This window comes from Falco biarmicus, chromosome Z (assembly GCF_023638135.1).
Source record: "Falco biarmicus isolate bFalBia1 chromosome Z, bFalBia1.pri, whole genome shotgun sequence".
NCBI lineage: Eukaryota > Metazoa > Chordata > Aves > Falconiformes > Falconidae > Falco > Falco biarmicus.
In genome coordinates this window covers 22,969,949-22,992,266 of record NC_079311.1, presented here as the reverse complement: position 1 = coordinate 22,992,266, position 22,318 = coordinate 22,969,949, and the positions used below count along the sequence as shown (strand labels likewise).

Sequence of the window (22,318 nt, the reverse complement as noted above, 5' to 3'; positions counted from 1 at the left end):
TGTCCTCTTAGTTAGGTATTTGGCCTCCTGTGCTTATAAACTACATTTGCATATACACTGGCACTGGGATTTCCCACTTCTGAAGGCTACCAGGAACATCATGCAATTTAACACAGTCTCAGCATACTACCTACTTAACCCATTAACAGTGCTTCTCAACATTTATGCAACTAGTAACTGTATAGTCAAAGTCTGGGAGCTACTGGAACTACGTACGCACAGCTCTCAACACCGACAGACACAGATCCAGCACCTTGCGGAAAGAAGAAAACCCCATACCTGGAGCTGGAGGAGTACGCAAAACAACTTCTCGGCTCCAAGGGCTACAGATGGAGCCTTTATATCCACGAACTCTAAAGGCATAGCTGCTGTCGTCATCAAGATCAGATATTACTTTGCTCTTGCTGCAAACTTCGACCTGCCACATCTCAGTCTCGTCTTCTCTATTAAGCTTACGATATTCAAGGACATAGATATCAGCCGAGTCGACATTCCCAGGGCATTCCCAGCTGATCAGAGCTTGGTTGTATATTCTGCTTTGCTCTTCATTGATCTCTGGTATTTCCAGACCTGGAACGACAGAGACTCAGGAGGCATAACCCTCACATTTAGATACACCTTGGTCTAGAATTCATGTACAAGCCCTTTGTTGAGTGGCTACAGCACCATGAGTCGCAGGGGGGAACCTGGCTCAGTTCACGAGTGCAGATGAGCATGGTTCTGGATGTGCACTTAAATAAAACCTTCGCTTTCTGTTTTTACTTTCAAAGTTGTATCGTTCGTTTCTACTGGCAGCTAAAAAAGCGTATGAAAACTGTTCTTTTTTGTCGTGCAACAAAAAGCATCTGCAAAGACCTAGTAATACTGATCTACAATATTTTGGAAGCCAGTGTTAACTGGCACTGAAAGCAATGGCGTCTTAGCTTCGTTACCAAAGCTGAAGCTTCATTACATTGCTGCCAGGTAATGCCTTGTGGATCACAGAGACAGAAAGGACAACACAAGTCACAAGACTGACTTCTGCAGCTGCAGCCCTGCCTAAGTTTTGCCTCTTTCAGAGCAGCCCTTAAAGCTGTAACTTGACAATGAGCTGGTGTGCTCGCAACTTACCATTGGAATGGAAAGACAAGTCACCAAGGATCTCTTCTTGCTTGGCGATGTCCACCACAAAGTCTTCAAAAGTAGCTCCAGCTGCTGGCCTGAAGCTCTTCAGAGATTCGGTAGCTTTTTGGATTCTGACAGCGCAGAAGCAGAGGCATGGCAGAAGAGAGAAAAGGGAATTCACGTGTGTGCATTCCTTAAACAAAATTGCTAAGCTTTGCTTTCCAAAAAGTTCCATCTTCATATAGTTACTGATACCTCCCAGAAAGTTCTGCCTCTCTAGACAGAATTCAAAGGCAACATTTAAAGGCTGTTTGTACATCCGCGTAAAGGTAAGGAACAGGCAATTCTCTTGGCAGAGCATTTTAACAATTTGAGGCATTATGCTCAAAGAGCAAAATAGGTGTGAAGCACTCATGGAGAGCAGCCATTAAGATGAAAGCGTTTAAAGCCGGAAGAGACATGTTTGATTAACTTGCAAATACCCGATACAATCTCTGAGCAAAGGAAAGCGGCAGTGAGCTGAGCAAGCCACCCTTCCACTGCAGTCCTACTGAGGGAGGCTCGGTCTTGCCACAGGACAGGGCCCCTCCTGCGTGCTGTTTTTGAACGCACACTCTAATTACTGCTACTGAACGGTACCGGGACCACCTCCTGAGCCTCCGCAAGACATTCCGTACTTTGCTAGCAGGTGTCAAAACAATACGGCTGACCAGACATCCTGGAAGGGTACCCGTCCCTCAAACAGAAGGTAATTCAGATACCTGACGTGAAGTTGTTTTGCTGTTTGAACAAAACAAGATGGATCAGTCTCTTTAAGCACTTCTTGGGCATATCCGACAAGGCCATTATTTTCCAGGAGCCCCTGGCATTCTTCTGCTTGCATTTGCAATTTCTCCAGCCTTAAAGTCTTAGAAGCTTCAATTGCCCTAAGGGCTGCAGACTTCTTCTCTTCCAGGACATGAAATAATTTCTCAAAACTCTGAGATGCTTCTTCTTTAGCCCTTTCACTGTTGCACTAGAAGGGAACAAAAGACACTCGGACAGATTCCACAGCTGCGGCTGTGTACAGAAACATACATAAGGTTGTTCAAGGTATCACAGCAATCTAGTCAGGCGCTTGACAGACAAGACTAATGAGCTCTGTTGTGCTCTTTGGGACTGACAACGCGATCAGCGCTGCACCCAAGCTAGCGTTTAGTACCCTAACACCGAGAACCAAGAGCAGGAAAGTGTTCCTCTGACTGCGCCTTGAGTTATGCATGGCATTTGTCTAAACAGCTCATGGAAAAGCAAGCAGGTCAGTCTCAAAGTCTTTGTGCCCAAGAGCTAGGTGCTCTTCCACCTTCCCCCATCACCCTGAACCGGAGGTCCAGCCCAGTTTCTCACGGATGCCCTCAGAACCGTAGTGCTACCTCTGACTAGTGCCCTGAACAAAAGGCACTGAGAAGCAGAGAAAGACAATCTGTATCAAGACAGAGGCAGGTCCAGGAGCTCCTGCAATTTCTGCCATTGTCTTTTTCAGCTTGTATGTGATTTCCAACTATGACTCTTCTGCAGGGAGATTTTTCCCTTAATTCTGATTTCACTGCAACATCCTCAAGGTAAACAGACAGCATAAACTGCGCAGCACCATTAATACACAAGAGCTGTAAATGTAAAACATGTCTCTTTGGTTAAAGTGTCAAATAAGCTGTATTTCAATTCAACAGCAGCACCCAAAACTTAACTTCACTCTGTATGTTGCCCAGATTTCCCACACTGTCAGGATTATGTCTTATTGTGTATGATTCACGACCAACGCAAACCATTCAGAAATTGTTCTACTGGCTAACTGAAAAAAAAAAAAAAGGATTTTCAACACTTCACTGAAAACAGTTCAAGTCTTTGCAAGGGCCATCCCCAGACAACCCGCAAGTCACTCTTACCTCCGTTTCTTTCAGCAGCAGATCCAGCTGGGTGATGTGAGCTTTCACCTGGCTCTCCTTACTGATGAGGTACTTGATATCTTTTGAAAGTTTCTCCTATTAAAAAAAAAAATAGGAAGCTGGCAGAATAAGGGTGTCTCACCCAAACTGACAAACAGCACAGGCACGTCATCCAGCTAGCACTCAGCTGATCTAGTTAAAAGGACAACAGCCTGCCACCAGTTAGGAGCAGCAAGCCCACACAGAATTGCTCGGTGACCTGCCATTGCTGCACAGGGACATCAGGCCACTGCTGTGAGCAGAGCTTGGGGCACAGCCTCTAAAGACAAGAGGCAACTGCCTGACCTGGCTCATTCTTCCTCAGCCACAGGAGTCACCCTTTCTTAAGGCTAGGAACATGAGGCTTCAGGACATTACTAAAACTTACAGAAAAGCCCTGTTAGTTATTAAGTCATTTGTATTAAGATTTGCTAGAAAAATGAGTAGTTCTAAGCATGAACTTATGAGTGTCTCTGCACTTCCTTAGTTGCAAGAGTTAACAGCTGTACAGGAAAAGCCTTGCAAACTTGCAAGGAGGCCAAAGAGCACAAGACAGGCGGGTCTGGTCTTTTTTTTCTTTCCCTGCGAGGAAGAGAGGAAGAAAAGGAAGAAGAGGAGGTAGCAGCAATCATTCTTTAAAAACAAAGCAATCTTTGCAAGTCTTCCCTGTTGTACTGTGCTTAGGGAAGTAACAGCTACACAACTTCAGAAATTTATAAGGTCCCAACAGACACTTCAGATGCAAAGTTTTCAGGAGTGCTTCTAAAGCATCAGCTAACCCAAGCCACAAGGACAGTTATTTTCAGAAAGCTAGATTGTTCAATGTTAACTGCTTAAACCTTCTCCACTGGTCAATACTGCTGTACACTTGGCTAAAATAAGGTGGAAACACTTCTAAGGGGTTATGTTTCAAACCTCATAGAAAATACAGTTTCTCAGACACACACTATGCCACACTAATATACACAGTAACAGATATTGCACAACAGCATGCCTCATGACTAGTTCAGTGTCCTCTAAACACACATCCTGGCTTCCTGCCAGAGGGAACTTGCCCTTAACACCAGCCGTTCACTACTCTTCCCCTTCCTAAGGTCAGGTCCAACAATATTTACTTCTACCTTAAGGGTTTTGTAGGCAGTGCTCATGGTTGTTACTCTATGGTTTGCATGATATCCACCCAGTTTACAAAGGTGACAAACAGGCCTTCTGCAGATTTCACAGTACATGTTCACCCCCTCCATTTCATGTTCTGGACACATCAAAATCTGAAAAAAGTAGAGAGCAGAGAGAACACAGGTGTGCTTCTAAAAACTGAGGTGCTTAACAAATCATCAAAACTCTCAAGCATCCCACATCTGTGTCTGATTTCATCAGTAGATTTTTTTATATTCGGTTTATCTTCCCTCTTCTATATTTGTCCACACCAGTGAAAGGCAGCAGATGGACACACACAGTCTGACGAAGTCTAACAGTGAGTAAACACGTGGCAATGTCAGCGTACACACCACATAGCCTCTATACTGCAATCAACTGTTTTGCTAATCCCTGAAGCTGTTTGCATGCCTCAAGCTCCCTACACTCCTGTTCTGTAAATGCAATATATAACATACCCATCCTGTCAAATTTAACCATGTCCATGCCAGCATCTCTTGAAACAGCCATGAACTGTTTCTTAAAGCAAAAGCTGACATAATACTGTAATGATTTGAGTCTAAGCTACACTCTGACCAGCCACATAGCCGCTGCTCTTGGAGCAACAAATGAAACGCAGCCACCGCCAGTCACAGTCATTTTAAAGACAAAAGGCTCCAGTGTTTCAGCTTCTCTGTCTGACTCCAATTACAAGTTGTTCATGCTGAGCGCTAATTCCAGTATCAGCATAAACAACATTGCAAAAATGCTGGTGTTCACTAAAAATCATCTTTCAAAAACTGAACATATTGAAATAACTCCTCAAAGTGGGGGGAAGTGCTGCTCAACTCCAAGCTCAAGCAACACATAAACCTATCTAAAATGGGAGGAAAGGTTGTTTAAAAAAAAAAAAAAAAAGAAAAAGAAACAAACAAATAACATTTTGCCTCATTCCAGAGGACTGAAAGACAGCATTTGATTTGGGTCCATCTACTCCCTGTTACCACAGAAGAGCTCTTGACAAAGCTTTTCCATTGCATGTCAAGCAAAAGAACAAGACAGGTGTGCCAATATGCAAGAACAAGATAGCTGTGCCAATACTCAAGTTTTAAAAGTATCACCTTTTCAGACACACACACAAAAAAGGACAGAAAAGGGCACAGAAGGAGAAAATTGTGAGTAGCGTAAACATGAGCACACTAATCTCAAATAGCAGGCCATGTCCAAAACCAGCTTTCAAGCCCCCAAATGTTATCTTAGGCTATGGTGAAAAGCCCAAAGACACTAATCTCACTGCCATCTTGGTACAAAAGACTATCATTAAGCAGAATATGTCATAAGCTATCTCATTTTCATTGACTGCTGGATTTGAGAAAAAGAAAGAAAAATAGGGAACTTTCAGGAAAATGAGCTGTGCAGGTAGACATCTGACATTTCCAAAAAGTCATGCAGTCATGCTGTTAGTCTGTGGCAGTAATTTTTCCACAGCAGGGCATAGCTCATATAAGCAAGAATTATAGCACACAAGCTAGAGGCAGGTCAGCAGATTACCTTGTCTAGTTCTCTTAAAATTCAAGAACAATCAGCCCAGTATGTGCTTCTCCCATCCCCACCATATACGTTACAAAGTGCTGTCCAGTCTGGTTCTAAACGAAAGTGATGACTGAGAACATTGTTTAGGAGACCAGCAAATACTCCATGCATTCAGTTCAGGTCTTAACAATGCAGTGCAATGAAAAATGCACTTTTCTTTCTTTTTTTCTTTCTATTAAGCTCAAGCAGTCCTCAAAAAAGTCTCTATAAGAGCACAGTAAACATCAGTTTACTGTTGCTGGGAAGTCTTCCTACATAGTAGATGTATCTATAGTCAATTTAACTATAGCATAGTTCGGGGCGGGGAGGGGGTTCTTTTTTTTTAAATAGTACATCTGTCTTCACACATTATTTAAAAAAGCTAAATCCCACACATGTATACACGTGATAAATCAAGGACAGGATGGTCTAAATCACTTCTCCCCCTCCTTTGCTCTACTTCAGGATAATTCAACTACTGACTTTTAAAATCAAATTCAGGCTGCATGTAGTATAACAACATATGGTACCTTTAAGAATACACACGGATCACAAGATGCCCTTGGTATTTTAAGGGTTTAGATACCATAGAACGAAAGTTTTTAAGGAGCTGTACAGCATTTAGGACCAAGAGCCAGAAGACAGCATGCAAACTTTTACCTTGTTCATTTATCCTATAAAGGGACAAGACAGGTGTGTGCTAGCGCATTTTAAAGCACATCAAGCACATGCTTGCTCTTAACTGGAATGAATGTGTTAGACTCAAGACAGCAGTAAGCGGACTTCTGCATGTTCACTATCATCTGCTCGCTAACCTTTGAGGCTCAAATTTTTGCAGCTTCAGAAAGAAGGTACACCACCAGCAAGAGCCTTGTACACATTGCACATTCATCAAATTTACTTAACTTAATAAAAATTAATCAGGACTCCTTGAACATTAGCATTCCTGCTATCTGCTGGACCTCCAGTGAGGTCACTGGCCACAGGCATGCAGCAAGTGCTGGGACATTAAGACTTACTGTGGTCCCTTGTTAGAGAGATGGCAGCTGTGACAATTCCTCCTATCATGTAACTTAAATTCAATAAGGCACTGCCATGTTCTGCACCATGATTAGCAGGAAAAACAACAGTAACAGCACTTCACAATCACTCGGTTTTGTACAAGTGCAGCAGTAGCAGCACGTAAAGTAGAAAACTTGCCATTACATTCTTCTCCTCTGCTATAGCTAAAAAAAATAACAGGGTGTAATAACAATGGAGACCTGAACTCCACCTTTTGCTATTGCTAGGTGCAAAGAAGAAGGCAAGAAAGGAGATGGCTTTGTGATGGATCAAGCTCAAGCACAAAACATCTAAAGGAAACCTGCTTTAAAGGGGCAGGGGGGAGGCCAGTTGTGTTGGGTTTTTTAAGTTTACTGCACACAGGCATCCTCCTTACCCATACTTTTAGAGAAAAGCACTGCCATTCTAGATGTTCAAGACCATTTACTCTTCCAAAAACAGAAGGAAAAAAAAAAGAACCAAAATGACAAATAACATGATCCACTCCTGCAAGTAAAACATCCTTGGTTTTAGTGTCACCTTAAAACATGTTTTCAGTGCCCCCTCCAATAACAACCACTTCAGCATCAACAAGAACAGAAACTTATGTTTCACTCAATAAATAACAGCTGGAGTCAATAAAGCAACAATGGTCCCAATAAGCAACTACTGTTGCACAGATACGTTTGAAGCTATATGCAAATGCTGCAACCTAAATTCTGTAAGGTATGTTATACCTACCTTAGGTCTGAAGTTGGTGGTTGGTGCTACATATTCATGCTGGGCTTTCACAGTTCCCCAAGGATGGTGTACTTTGAAACATTCATTGCAATAGCTTGCACTGCAGTCCATGCAGCTCTTAGTGGATTCTTGAGGTGGAGGCTTGCAGAAATCACACATAATAGCAATGGCTGCCCTGGCTGCCTGTCTGTATCTTTCCACGATCGTTTCCAAAGTAAAGTTGCGAAATAAGCCATTGATGCCACGTTCTCCAAGATCAATATTCCTCTGGCAACCCGGACAAGGAAATAGACTCAATCTAGAAGTCACTGAATTGTGTTTTCTGCCTGTGTAGACACCAAATCCTGATTTAGAAGGAGCATAAACAGAAGAGGTTTAGAAGGAGAAGCACAGGAATTTATGAACCCATTCCAAACTATTGTAGCGCATCATCCAAACCAGTACAATCCCAACGCATATGCAGTCTGCCAAGCCAAAGGGAATGTATTTGCCATGACAAGGTAGTGTAATGCCCAAGTCCAGGGGCCACCACAAACTACTACTCTGAAACTCAATTCCATGTTAAGATGAATTTATCTGTTCCAATACTGTTGTCTTCTTCTAGTTTTGGATGCACTCAATCTGCTGCCTTTCAAAACACTGAACACAAAACCCTCCAGAAACCAGTTTTAGGCTAACTGGCTGCCCATACTGAAAAGATGCTTATTCCCAGAATGAGACAGGTTATTCCCAGACACAGATAGCCAGCTTCAAGCTCCCCAAAGTTTGTTTTGGATGAGTCAAATTTATCTGGCTCATCTCAAAAGACAAATAAAAAATTAAAGGGAAAACAAGAGAACTAGATATTACCAATATGAAATCTCAGCCAAATCATTTAGTCAAAACATGCAGAGGCTGACTTGGCCCTTGCTGAATGGACTTGATAAAAGAGGACTAGTAAGTAAGCACTGCATACCAAGGGGATGCTAAGATTGTTGTGTTTGAGAGATTCCTCTATCCTGAACTGGGGAACCACAAATCTGCAGTGTTACACAGGGTACATCTATCTCTTCTCATTTCAAAATGGGATGGCAAAGAAACCGCACTCCTACCAAACAGCTATGCACAAATATCCCCTCCTCTCCAGAATAAAGTGATCAAAGGCTTAAGTCAGGTCACAAAGGTAAGGAGGAGCCTTTGGAGCCTTTCATGGGGATGGCTCACTCAGACCCGAAAGCTATTTACAGGGTAACATTCTTGAGGCTACGGAACAAGGAGTGCATTCCCATGTCTCACTCATGAACCCAGCGGGCACAACTATCAAAGAATCTTTTATCTATTTCTGAAGGAGGCTAAGCCACTGTTCAGCCTTAATGTGTGCCCTCTCAGCTTCCCCTTACACAGAAATAATAAAACATCCCCTGTAGCTGGAGCATGGTTTTAAGATCCCTTTGAGGGCTGTATGTTGGTGTAACTAACAAATTTGTAATGCAGGTATGACTTACAGCTGAATTCCTAGTGTTGGAGTTGGCTCTTCTTCAGAAAAGGGAATTTGTCCTCATCTGTATTTAGTCAGTATCTTTCCACCAGAAGTGCTGATGCTTCATTTGTTTTTGAAGCGTCCTTTGATTCTACCCAAAAGACATCCGCCTTGTGCTGCTCTACCTAATCCAAAACCTCCCTTCATATCATACCCTTTTCAGTCTCTTAAAAAACAAAACAAAACCAATTCTCAGAAGGAACTAATTGCTCTTAAAAATAATCTTTGAAATGTGCCACATGGTAGTTATGCATGACCATCAGCTAAGAAGCCACAATCACAGCAGACGTGTGTACAAGCTGGCAGTCACAAACCCAGCTGGTCTCATGCCTTTCTGTAGGTTCTGAGCGGAACGACTGGACTGCATTTACAGAACAGTATGGGTGACAGAAGGCACTGGTATACAATTCTCTGGCTAAGGGAAGCAGAGATTTTTTTTTAATTTTTTTTAGTACTTACTTGAAGTGAATTAATTACCCAAACTGCACGTCCTGCAGTACCTGTAACTTGATGCACAGCAACACACACATGCAATGCACAGCAACAGGAGTGAAACACAAACTGTATTTCCAAAGTATGCTCCAAGCTAGTACTGCGCACAGGAACACACATCTTCCAGACTTCCACCATGGCCTAAACAAAAACGGTTTCACATGCAGTGCCATGCAGTCAACAGCTACAGAAAGGGATCTGGAGTACTTAGATTTGCTAAAACTAAGAAGATAATCATATAGTGTCAAATGTCCAGGGACTGCCTACAAGCAGTATGCTGTAGCAGAGAGCAAGCAATGACAAAAATGACAAAGCACGGTTAAGAAGAAAACAAAAACCCATGGTGCAGTGGTCAAGTTTAAAAATCTGAAATTTGTATCCAGTTGCATGCTTTTGAAGTCTGGCCAAGTGGCTCAAATGTGGAAGGGATGTTTGTTTAACTCAAAGGTGACTTCAGCTGCATTCCAGTGGAGGCCTTTCATTCTGCCAGTGGTGGCCCGAAACAAGATAGTCATCATGAATGAGCCATGCTCTGCAAAGACTGGTGACACTGCTCTCAGAAAGCAATCCAGTATCCAGGAAGCCCTGTGCACCTTCAGATGTCTCATCTCTTTTCACTAACAGCACTCCAAGAGCCTAGGATTGTTTTTTTCCCCATTTTAAACCCTGGAAGTTTACTTGCTAAGCTTCTCGGCATGCTCTGCCACTTCAACACTTAAAGCATGTTAACATCCTCTTCTTTGCAAGTGTTAAAATGCTAACTTGGAGCAAGGATTACTCTGCTTTCTGCTTATAGGATTTCTACACTTGTACATTAAAACAGAAAGCACTGATGAAGTGATAAATTACTTTGAGCACTATCTCTCCTATCTGTCTTGTGTCCACTTTGCTAAAACTGAGTTCTGCTTATATATTTAAATATATATAAAAAAAAATATTCATATATATATATATATGTAAAAAAAAAAACACAGGCACACAAAGAAACAGAGCAGCAGAACCCATGGATTTTGTAGTCATATTAGATGTGCATCTCAGAGAAACTTAGGTCCTCCAGATATTCTCTTTCACACTTTGCTACTCTGGTTTACAACAAACAAATTGTGAAATATTAGGATCATCACAAGAAATTTTCCACTGTGATTTGTAAACAGACTGCTCCACTTGCAATTAATACCTCAATCAGTAACTAAAAAATTAGTACAACATGTTTATGCTTAAGATTCCAAACTCACAAATACTAGGATACAGGTTGCAAAGACTTAAGTCAAAGAGCAATCTTCACTATGTCTTTTAAAGATAATGTCTAAATGTCCTCTCCCCAAGGAGAGGTACCAACACTGAAAATGAAAAGCCCAGCCTGCAGCTGATGGTTTGCAAAGGGATAGGACATCTTAAAGGTAAAATTCTGTTTTCCAAGTAAACAGTATCACCAGAGTTTTATGATTATGGAAGACATGGAAGTTAAATGTGTGAGAGTTTGAAAAAATAAAGATTTTAAAAGTCAACTGGATTTTCATAGAATTTAAAAAAAAAAAAATGTAAAGGTATATTGCCATACACCCCACCCCCTGAAACTCAGTTAATGCTTTTGGGTGGATTTTTAGGAAGAAAGAAAAGAAAAAGTGAGGTAAGTCAGTAGCCGCAAAATGTCATTTTCAGATACTTTAATCTTCCCCAAATAAAGGGTGCTTTCTGCAAAAAGAGCAGATAAGGACAGCTTTCCAAGAGGTCTGCCAGTGTCCTGCAGTATCTTTGTTTTATGATACTTTCAGTCTTCAACTAAGCAATTTAAACTTCCCCTTTCGATTAGCCGCTTTGTCCTCCACGGAGTGTGAAATTCAGATTTGTGTTTAGCTCAGTTCATGTCTTTCTTGAAAGACAGTTTCTACAGATTGCTCATGTGACTGCCAATATTATGACAACATTGAGCTTGGGGGGGGTGGGCAGGGGGGAAGTGTGTTCCGCTTTTGACAGAGCATCACATGAAAAAAAAATATTTATGTTAACAAGCCCACACACTGGCTGAGATGATCCGACTAGCTCAGTTTTGGAAATGAGATATACTTAAAACAAAAAGACACTGGCTATCCTTCAACCTGGTGATACTAAACTTGCCAAATGTGACAAGTGTATAAACGTAAATATTTAGCTTTCCTCATATATTCATGTGCCATACTAAATTGCCAGATCCAGAACTACCTACTCAGGTTAACATGGTGTAAATTTCAGTGTGCTTATTTATCAAATTAAGTGGGCTCCGACAGAATGAAGAACTAGTATTTTCTTCCAATTACAAGCGATGGCCAACCATGACCTCTCAATGTTACAAAGATCAATCTAGCAATTGCACTTCACTACCAGCAAGACAGCAATTTTACTGAAACTTGGGCATGTAAACTCTTCAAAATTAAAAAGGGGCTGGGGTGGGGTGACTGTTGGGGTTTTATTTTAAAGGGAAGAGAGAACATGTGTGTTTGCACCCATCGATGTATGTTCAGTCATGTGTACACACAAGAAAAAAATATATTCCAATACATTAACTGAATTCCAGTCCAGTTGACCTTTAAGTCAGTGTTAAACAGAATGAAAAGCTTTCCTTACAGAAGTCCTTTGCGGTACCTTTGCTCACTGCAAAAGCCATTTTGTGGACTTGACCACTGACAAAAAGCTATATGCTGACCAACAATAACTTGAGATCTAAATGCTAGACTATCTCCAGCCAATACAAGAAGTGAAGCATTTCTACCTCTCCACCCAAAAGATTTCCTCTGTGAGGCTGCAAACAACGAACAGAAAGCTGTTTAGAAACCAAAAAATTAGATATGCTATTGGGTTTACAATGGTTCAAATGAAAAGCATCAACTCTTTTCTCTCCTGTGGCTGTTAAAATACTGCAGGGCTGAAAGGCAAGAATGTTTATTTCCTAGCACATGAAACAACTGTAGTATTTAAGCAGAACAGAAAAAAGGAGAAAGAATAGATGGGGAGGGGGGTTCAGGGAGAGATTTCAAACATTCAGTTTCTGCATCATCTGTCAGTGCTGCACAGGTGTCAACATAACCACATTACATACTTCAATTACACCAACACTGTAATTACACTAACATTACAGAAAATAGATTAGCAAGAAGAAATATCCTTTATTTTCATTTTATATGCAACATGATTTTTTAAATCAAAAATTATTTTTATATACAATATAAACAGTGGGAATTTTTTAAACCAACACGTTAGATTTTAAGAGACAAATGCACTCCATTTCAACTGAAAAATAAAGAGTTCTACTAGTTCTGGCCTTTTTCTGTTAAGATAAATTGTATTTAAAAATGCAAGCTGCATCTGCACAACAAACACAAGAATCTGGACCAGTTCCTTCTGGCAGCTCAAGAATTTAAATGCCAAAATAATTGTAAATAGCTGATACTCCTCATGGAGATAGCAGGGATTCCTTAAGTGAAAAAAAGGAAAAAACCCACAGCAGCAGGAAGGTATCATGTCCATTTTCAAATATAATGATAATGTCTGGACAGTGACATGCCCTGCACAAGCCTACCAGAAATTGTATTAGTTTTTTGTTATACATGTGAGGTCCCACTTGGGATGTTTTCTTGTACATTCTTCTCTCTTACGGAGCTGTTTCATTACAAATTCCCCTAAGGATCACACAATTAATTAAGCAAGGCAATGTGCAGTATGGACACTTCAGATGCAGGATGAGAATTGTACAAATGTAAATTGCAAGCTGGTTAAACATTACTGGTACCAAACATCTGAGAACAAATATCACACCCACATAGCAATGGAGGTATAATGCCTGTAACATTAGAAGTGAAGATAGTATAACCTGAATTTCCAAATATATTATTTAAAGCTCACACTTCCATATGCTTTTCATTTTGCAGATTTGAACTGTCTGAGATAGTCTTCCTGTGATGTGCATCTGCTCAACACTCTTTGAGGGGAAGAGGAGGAAGCCCATTATTTCCAAGTCTCAACCCTCTCTTGCTACTCAAACGGGTAAGAAGTCTTTAGGAAAGCATTCATCTCCCTCTGCTAGCAGGTCAGATGAGGAGAAAACACATAACTTCCCATCAGTTTACTGGGACGGTGGCAGACTACTGTGGATTTAAAGATTACAACGGCTGCAACAATTTCCATGTATACATCTTGGGGGCAGGGGGCAGGAGTACCAAGAACGGGTCTTTCTTGCCCTGTCGTTATGGGCATAAGGAAGTAGCAATGCTAAATCGTGCAAGCAGAGCTATGGCGGCACTGCAAACTTAACTCTGCAAATCTAGTAGTAATTAAATGTCAGGTTCCTGAGGGAGCTCTGCTTCTCCTGAGCACAGGGCAGACTATGCCACAGCACCATGTGCAGGCCATATCATGCTAGATCACTGGTTCTACTGCCTGATGGAGAGCAAGCTGGAGGGAAGCTTTTGATGGGAGATAAAGCACTAGCTCCTTGCTTTACACTGCTGATGGCAGTGGTGGAGCCAGAGCAGGGGGAAGCTGCTCCCCATGCACAGGCTGTGTGACACTCCCACGCTTCCCAAGGCAGTTTTCACAGGAAGGTCAGGTTGCCCACAGTGCAAGTTGCACAGTCCACAAGGCACCCAACTCGGCACTCCTATGTCCACGCTGTAAAAACATAAACCAGACAGCTGCACCCAAAACTGGTGACCACTTCAATCCATGAATACAATGCCATGCCAGAACATTATGCTTACTGAGGAAAAAAGGGAACAGGCTTGGATTCGGAAGAAGGCAGTCACCAGTGGGTCCTTCTCATTCCAACTTACGTAACACTGCAGCTAGAGAGGGCTCAGAAAGTATATGCAGAGCTACACGGTGACTGTGGGGCTGTGCACCCCATGTCCAGAAAACAGGACTGTAATGAAGATAACTGACCATTTGGCTTGGGGATTCCCTCAAAATCATGTAAGCCTCAACCAGCCAAGCCACAGCAAACACAGCATTCACTTATCAAACTGGTTTGAAAGAGTACCACTACTAACAACTCAGTAGTTCTTTAAGAGAAGTGGGTGAAATGAAACATTTCAGTTTTGAAAACGGGGAAAGGGAGGATGAACATTTGTAACATGTGAAATGCAAGATACAGCTTCAGGGTTTGTCTTATGGGTGACTCTTCCAGAGCACCAGTGGAGTGTGGTTTTAAAGTGGATAATTATGTCAGAAGGAAGCCTAAAAGCCAAGACAAGGTTTCTTTCAAGCAGTATAGGATGCACAAAGCACTTTCGATGTGTCTGTGCAAAAGCAGATCAACTCATCTGTGGATTACATGGACAGCTGTAAGAATCTTTCTGGTGTGCTGTCACAAAGAGCACCGAGTCTTACAACTAAGCCCTCTTGAAAGCTTTGAGCAGACCTCACTGAAAGAGACTGTTCGCACTCATCTTACAGTCATCTGTGCTCCGTTAAAATGAGTAGGACAAAACTATCATTTTCAAAGTCTGCAGACGCTCAGAAGGAAGTCAGAATTACTGAATTTAGGCTGGCCAAGACCTGACGGAACCACCTCAAAAGTGCCACTGACAGGCAATACAATTGCTGATAATCCGTATCTCAATGCTACTGAAAGTAATGCTATTGCATCTTGATGTAACTGAAATAAAAGAATAAACAAGCACAATGGTTACAAAGATTTACAGGATACAGCAAAGACAAATCTATTATATATGAAATAATGTGCATTGTTCTTAAAAATACTCCCATTGTTCTTGCCACAGAATGAACAGGACTTGTACTATTACTAAGCCATCTCTCTAACCACATCAGGAGTACTGGGAAGGCATTTTACCAACGCAGATGCTATTCAGCTCAAATAAATCAATCTAATGCATAAAATTAGGAAAAGGTGCAAAAATTCTGATACATACCTGATCTAGTAATCCTGTCAATTCTGTCCACACTAGCAGTGATTCTAATTCGAGGGCTACTCTGATTAGAGGATTCAGACCCTCCATCAACAGAAGAGTCTTCGAATGCAAAGAGTATTTCTTTCACACATTTATGACACACGTTGTGCTGGCATGGGAGGATCAGCGGATGGGTAAATAATTCCTTGCATGCTGGGCAGATGAGCTCCCTTTCGATCCCCTTAATGGTAACCTTCGTGACAGAAAGAGGGAGAAACAAGGGTAAGTGCAGAAAACATGAGCCAGCAAGACTTACAGCACAGCTGTACGTCTGCATGTCACCAAAACCCAGCTCTGTAGAATCATTGTTCCACACAGCTCTAGCTGGTTTGGAGCACTCCTCTGGCTAACACCGCAAACACATCTCAATGAAGGTTTGCGAAAGCGCTGCCAGCGTTCACTTCAGCTGAAACGAGCACTGCCACCAGGCAAAGCCGGTTCATCCTTAGGTCACGTCTGCATTGCAGGGGTGGAAAGGAGAGGAGGGGAGTAGTCTTAATTCTACTCGGGGACCTAGTGAAACGAAAGCAACCGTGCTTCTCAACAATAGGAAGCCATACGTCTAAGTCAGCTTGTTCACTCGTTTTTCAAGGGGGGGGGTGGGGAAATTAAGCGTCTGACTGGTTAAACAACAGGCTTTCCCGCCTGTAATTCGCGTTTAAGGGCTGGAACCGCTGTGACTTCATTGGGCTAACAGTTCCGCGTCAGGAACATTATTTATTTAGTTATTTACTGCGCAGAAGCGCAGCCCTGGTGGGTGCAGCAGCTCTCCGGTCGCCCCCCGCCCGCAGCACCTGCCGGCCGAGCCCCGCCGAAGCATCAAGTTGCCGGCGCAGGCACCGCCCGCCCAGCTCGGCCCCTCCTGGGCTGCCGCCGCTCGGCTCGCCGGCGTCAGGCCGGCTGCACCGATGTGCCTCCGGCGGCGTCCCCTGCGCGCACCGCGCCCCGTCCGAAGGTCTCCGTGCGAGCCCTGCCCGCGGCACAAGCCGCGAGAGCGGAGGGAAGGACAAGCCCCGGCCCGCCGGCCGCGCCCCCCGGCTCCCCCCCGGCGCTTACCGGGCTCTTCAGCTGGCACCCCTCCATCCCCGCGCCGGCCCCGCGGCAGCGGCTGCCCGCCCGGCGGAGCGCTGTTAGGCCGGCCAGACGGGCGGCGACCCGGCGGGGCTGCCGTCCTCTGGGCGGGGACAGGGGTGTCGCCTACGGCACAATGGCGAGCGCGCTCCGCACCGGGCACCGGCGGGGCGGGGCGGCCAACGCCCACCGCGGCAGGGGCGGGGCGGCCGGCAGGGGGCGGGGCGGCGCCGGGCGGGCCCGACGGAGCTGTCCAGCCGCCCCGGGGGGGGGGTGCGCGGCCCCGCCCGCGCCCGCCGGCCCCGCCGGTGTCACTGTTTCAGTGTGTTCTTCCGCCCAGCGGCACCGGGCACGCCGCCCGTCCCAGCGGCGGGGGCATTTCGTGCTTTCCCCGCCGAGGCGCCGCCGTTAACTGCCTGCGGTGCCCGGCGCGGCGCAGACTCGGGCCGGTCCCCGCGGGCTGGGCTGCCCCGCCGCGTCCCCAGCGCGGGCGCCACCGGGCGGCTCGCGCGGCAGCTGGGCCGCGAAGGCAGGGGCAGGGCGGGACCCCCGCGCCCCGTGTCCGCTGGAGGAGGCGCAGCAAATGCCCTTCTCACCGCCCGCCGGGCAAACGGGGATGCGTTTTACGTCCCCAGCCTCGGCGGGTTTGGCCGAGGCGCGGCTGCAGCCGCTGCGAGCGCGGCGCCGCCGGTAGTTAGCGCAGCGTCGGCCCCGGGGGGAAAATCGCCAGCTGGGAAACCCGGGGGTGAGAGCGTACCGTCTCCTTACGTTACACAGCGGATGGAGCCTGGACTGCCTGGACGACGAAATGCCGACAGTTTGATAAACCCTAAATTTGACCTACTTGCCTATTTAAAAGACTAATACCAGAACAAGAAGTTCCTTTTCCCCCTCAGAATTACCCTGCATATGAGTCAATAAAAGGAACACACTTGAGATGCCTTATTTGGTTTTTGGCCGCTATTTACATCTGGTCTTCGGTGGCCTGGACGTGAAATTTGAATAGAAAATGACAGTTGGAAATTATGAAGACAGAGGTGATGTTTTCGCATGTCTAATACTACAAAGAAGAACTTTCTAGAGAACACATGAAGATGTTACATTTACTTTATAAACCACCATCATAAAAACACAGAGTACTGTGCTCAAAACGGTGCCAGTAACGCCAGTAATGCGCAGTATGTATATTCAAACTGGAGCCAGTAATGCGCAGTATGTATATTCAAACTGGAACATGTCACTTAACTGAGCAGGTGGGGAGAAAGGGTTGGTAGGGACATGAACTGTTAGTCTTCCAACTATGTTTTGAGTAATGATTTGCAAATATCTGAATAACTATGGTATCCCTTAACCACCTCTACTGTCCCCACATTTCCCGATGTTACAGGCAGGCTTTGAAGGATGCAGCACTTAATAAGCCCTTGACTACATTTGCACGCTACCCGTGGCTGACGCTGGATGTGGTTGACCTGGGGCCAAGTAAACTATCGGCCACAGACCAGAACAAAGCCCCTTTCACTCTACTGCTGCCTTTGAAACACTATGGAGAAATTTTCTTTTTGGTGACACAGCAATGCAAACTGTTCTGCATTTCATACCAGAGGTGTAGGTGCCAGCAGAGGTGGGTGTTGCTAGCATGGACAAACCTGGAGCACACACTTTCCTCCTGTCCTCCCACAGCCTTCACATGGACCACAGTGCCAACTGCTGTTACTGCCAGGACTTGTGAGTGACTCTTTGTTCAATCCCTTAATAGATCATTAAGGTATTATTAGCTTGTTTGTGTGCCTGTTTGCTCAGGCTTCAGGGTACTTTAGAACAGGATTTTAATTACCACCTCCTCCTCCTCCACCACTTTAAGAAGTTACATGGATGAATAGGTCCTCAAAGGCCTCCAAAGGGAAAAACCACACTTCAGCACTCACACTTTACTAGCCTTTTGGTCCTCCCCCAGCCTAGGACTACTACATTTGCAGTGCCAAAATTTGCACTAGCTTTATGGTACTGGGAGAAAAAAACAACAGTTAGGAATCACTGGTACATTAAACAGGTAAGAGTACAAACCACCATCAGAAAAGACTCCTGTCATTAGCCTCTGCAGAAGGAGTCAGCAAGACCAGCGTGGCCACAGAAGTCTGACCTACCTTTCTGCTTTGTTTCCAACCACATTCGTGCATTGATTGGGCACCTGTTCTGCTAATGATGGACTCATACATGAGGAAGTGTCAAGATAGTTCAACACATCCTTCATAATTCACTCCTGCCCCCCCAGCAGGCAGGGTCTGACCAGGCATTGCTGGCATGTCTTACACTCCCAAGAGAGCAGCACAAGAGAGAAACTGGAGTGAGTGGGGGTTGTCATCCTATTTTCCCTCCTACCTCAGTTTAAATGGGCTTGTTAATTTAATCACTGGTATGCAGCAGTCTCCCAAGCGCTCCTTTGCATTAACTCTCAGTACAATTCAAAGAAGGATGTGGCACCGGCTTTCAACAAGCTATAGAAATCCCACGCTTGTTATAGAGCACATCTGGGGTCCTGCTGCATGAAGAAACACAGCCTTGCCCCAAAGCGCACTGGAGGTTCTGGCAACACTTCCCCTGCCTTCAGCAGTCAGGTCCTCAGGCCAAAGCTTTCCAAAGTGGTTTTTTTTCATGCTGCCTTTGCCACCATGGCTCAAGCGTGAGCCTGTTCTCTGCTGGTCTGCACTCCAACTGAACTGCTACTACTTGCCTTGCACTAGGTTTGCATCAGAGGAGAGCCAGTGCATCCACAGCAAAGATACAGAGGGTGAAGAGGGAGATTTGCTTCTGAGCTAACATGACTGTCTTGGGGACTGAGGCAGCAGGCAGACACTTTTCTCCCTGTGCAATGGAAGTATTTTCTGCCAGGATGGATGCAGTGGGGTTTTAGCCCTCATCCCAGTCTCTGTACATCGTCAGTGATGCAGTTTGCTTCTCTAGTTAGCCTTGAAAAGTTGCACCTTGAAGATGACTGTTTTCCCCAGGATTTTTTCAGTCATGCAGGCTGAAAGATACGTTGTTTGCTCAGCAATAAGGCAAGACTTTAAGATGCCTGAGAGAAATGTGCCTGGTTTGGCTCAGGAATACAGGCTGATCTTTGTCTTCTTGAGGGTTACCCTTCATTGCATCTCCCTGGACAGCCACCAAGGGCCTATAGACCATGGGTGTTTCAAAATGAAAATAACGATGATTGAAGATCCCTTGCCATAAAAATATTAATCCTTCATCCTTTCATTCTGGTGTTTATCTGCCCATAACTTGGTCGGCTGGACCAAACAAGTCCGGAAGGTCATATGAGACACTGCTATGCACAGAGCACTGAGCAAATAAAGACTGTCCTCATTGAACTGCCATAATATTGGGATTGCAATCAGCTTTGGGTAGGATCTGTAGCTGGCACATCTCAAAGTGTGCTGAGCTGGCTCAGTACATCCTTACTTTTATTACTTACTGCTATGTGTACAGCACTCTGCTTCACGCTCAGGACACCAGGAAAGCAGCAGCTGCAGGGCATCCAAAGAGCACCTACAGACAGCAGTCCACACAGCACCCTGCTGTTTCCCTCCAGAAGTAAACCCCTTGCCAAGCGAAGGGAGGAATAATAATGAAAAAGTTTCCCAAAAACACATGACAAATCAAAACACACTCCATCTCTGAACTAGGGAAGATCCATACCGGTGAACAAATTATTACTGTTTAGCACAAACGGTTATTTTTAAAAGGATTTGGAATATAAGAGGTTTACATTAAAATAAAAAAATTAAATCAAATTTACAGGAAGCCCAGCCACAGGCTCAGTTTCTGGCACCGTAAAGATATGGCACAAAACCCATGAACAATACACACACAGCGCACAGGGAATTGCTATTCTGTCCTGCTGCCTTCTCTCCTTCGCTTCAGATTCTAGCTACCCCTGGCACGCAGGGCATGGCTAGCCTCTCACCCTCGCTGTGTCACATCCCATGCTCTGGTAGGTGCTTCAAAGAACCCACTGCTGGAGTGATGAGGACATGCCCAAACTGTGGAAACACACCTTTGTCACACAGGCTGACTAACCCAGCTAATTAACTCAGATTAAAAACTGTGAAGGCAAACTGGATTTTAACTTCTCTTAGCAGCTAAATTTCAGATTCTGGCTCCTCTGAAACGTCTAACCAGCTGTCACCTGAAACTGAATGACAAGTTATCTTCTACATGCTCTTTTAACCCAAGTCACCTTTTTGTGGAAATACCCCTCACAATGCAGACGTAATCGGGCACACTTCTGGACACGTGGTAAATGCAAGAAAGTTGTTGTTCAAGTAAAGGTCTATTCTCCTCACAGGGACCCAAAACCCAGACAAGCTCTTTCCTACACATAAGCAAGGAATATGTAAAGCTTTATCTTCTAAAGGATGAGGAGCAGAACTCCAGCTAAGTCAGGCAGCCCAGAGCAACCCACCAGCCCCCACAGCTGCTAGTAAATTTTACTATATTTCTTTTCTCCAGTTTCTCATGTGATTCAGTTTTTTAATCCCTGTGTAGCTCTATCCCTTACGTTCACCAGCAGAAAAGCTGAAATGCTACCATGAGAGAATTGTACATCAGTCACTATATGCAACCAGGCAGAAGAGAGGGACAGAAATCAGGTGTCACATACAGGAGCCAGGTGGAGAGCATGCAGGATTTGAAATGCTCTTCAAATTATTTTTTTTATTTCTTGTATTCACATTATATGAGGTTTATATTTTGGGTTTAATAGTAACTATTTCTCTAAATGCTTTTTTCTGGAGAAGTGGTTTTAAAGCTGTTCCTTATGAGTCACAAACTGTCAGTTTCTGCAAACCATGGGGATGGTAGGAATAGATGGCAAAACAAAGGAAATGAGTGAGGGAATAAAACAGAGGGTGAGGCATTGATTACAAAATGGAGTATGCCAAAAGCTTTATTTCAACAAAATCAACGGTGCACAAACATAGTGTCAGTGCTGCTAGCCTCTCTCTGAAATTCACATTGGTTTATTGAATTTATTCTGCTTACAGAAAAATGCCTGAAAATGGTTCTACAAAATGGACTACAATGGTATCAGTTACCCATCAGAACAAGTATTTCTTGACAGCATTTAAAAATTCTTTGAAGTCAATAATACAAGAGAAGCAGATGTATTCCATTGAAGAGAGCATATATCTATGCAAGTTAAACAACTTTGAATGGAGTGAGGGTGAACAATTGTGGGGATGTTCATGTGTTTGACTGATGCAAAAGGAAACTTATAGACAATGGAGACGAAGAGGAAAAAAGAAACCTGGAACCATTTCTAGAATACTATGTCATTTTGAGTGTTGAATGTCCATCCTTGCTGTGATTTGAACTGGGATTTCAGAGTCCTGAAAGAATGTCATGGAATTCCTTCTGCCTCAGTACCTCTGGTATAAAATGCAGTGAATTGTTAATCTGTTTCTGTTAGGAAAGAGCTTGTCTGGGTTTTGGATCCCTGTGAGGAGAATAGACCTTTACTTGAACAACAACTTTCTTCCATTTACCACGTGTCCAGAAGTGTGCCCGATTACGTCTGCATTGTGAGGGGTATTTCCACAAAAACGTGACTTGGGTTAAAAGACAGATTAACAATTGGAGTGCTCAGATGCTGCTGTGACGTTTCTGACAGGTGCCTCAGAGGCCCAGGATATCTCACAGTGTGTTGCAGTGAATCTAAACAGATGTTGTGGGTATATGGA

General features: G+C 44.1%; 1 protein-coding gene across 3 annotated transcripts in view; it reads right to left on the bottom strand.

The window, feature by feature from the left end:
• Positions 1–22,318, bottom strand: part of TRIM36 (tripartite motif containing 36) — a 30,879-nt gene that overhangs the window by 6,246 nt on the left and 2,315 nt on the right. The window contains exons 2-9 of one of the 3 annotated variants that reach the window (XM_056325300.1): positions 15,471–15,702; positions 12,317–12,346; positions 7,557–7,882; positions 4,190–4,336; positions 3,030–3,125; positions 1,866–2,119; positions 1,111–1,235; positions 280–570 (exon numbers count right to left, since the gene is read on the bottom strand). In XM_056325300.1, coding sequence (XP_056181275.1) covers positions 280–570; positions 1,111–1,235; positions 1,866–2,119; positions 3,030–3,125; positions 4,190–4,336; positions 7,557–7,882; positions 12,317–12,346; positions 15,471–15,702 — 1,501 coding nt within the window. Of the gene's footprint in view, positions 1–279; positions 571–1,110; positions 1,236–1,865; positions 2,120–3,029; positions 3,126–4,189; positions 4,337–7,556; positions 7,883–12,316; positions 12,347–15,470; positions 15,703–16,565; positions 16,726–22,318 lie in introns of those variants that run through there. The other 2 variants (XM_056325299.1, XM_056325298.1) reach the window with 2 other exon arrangements.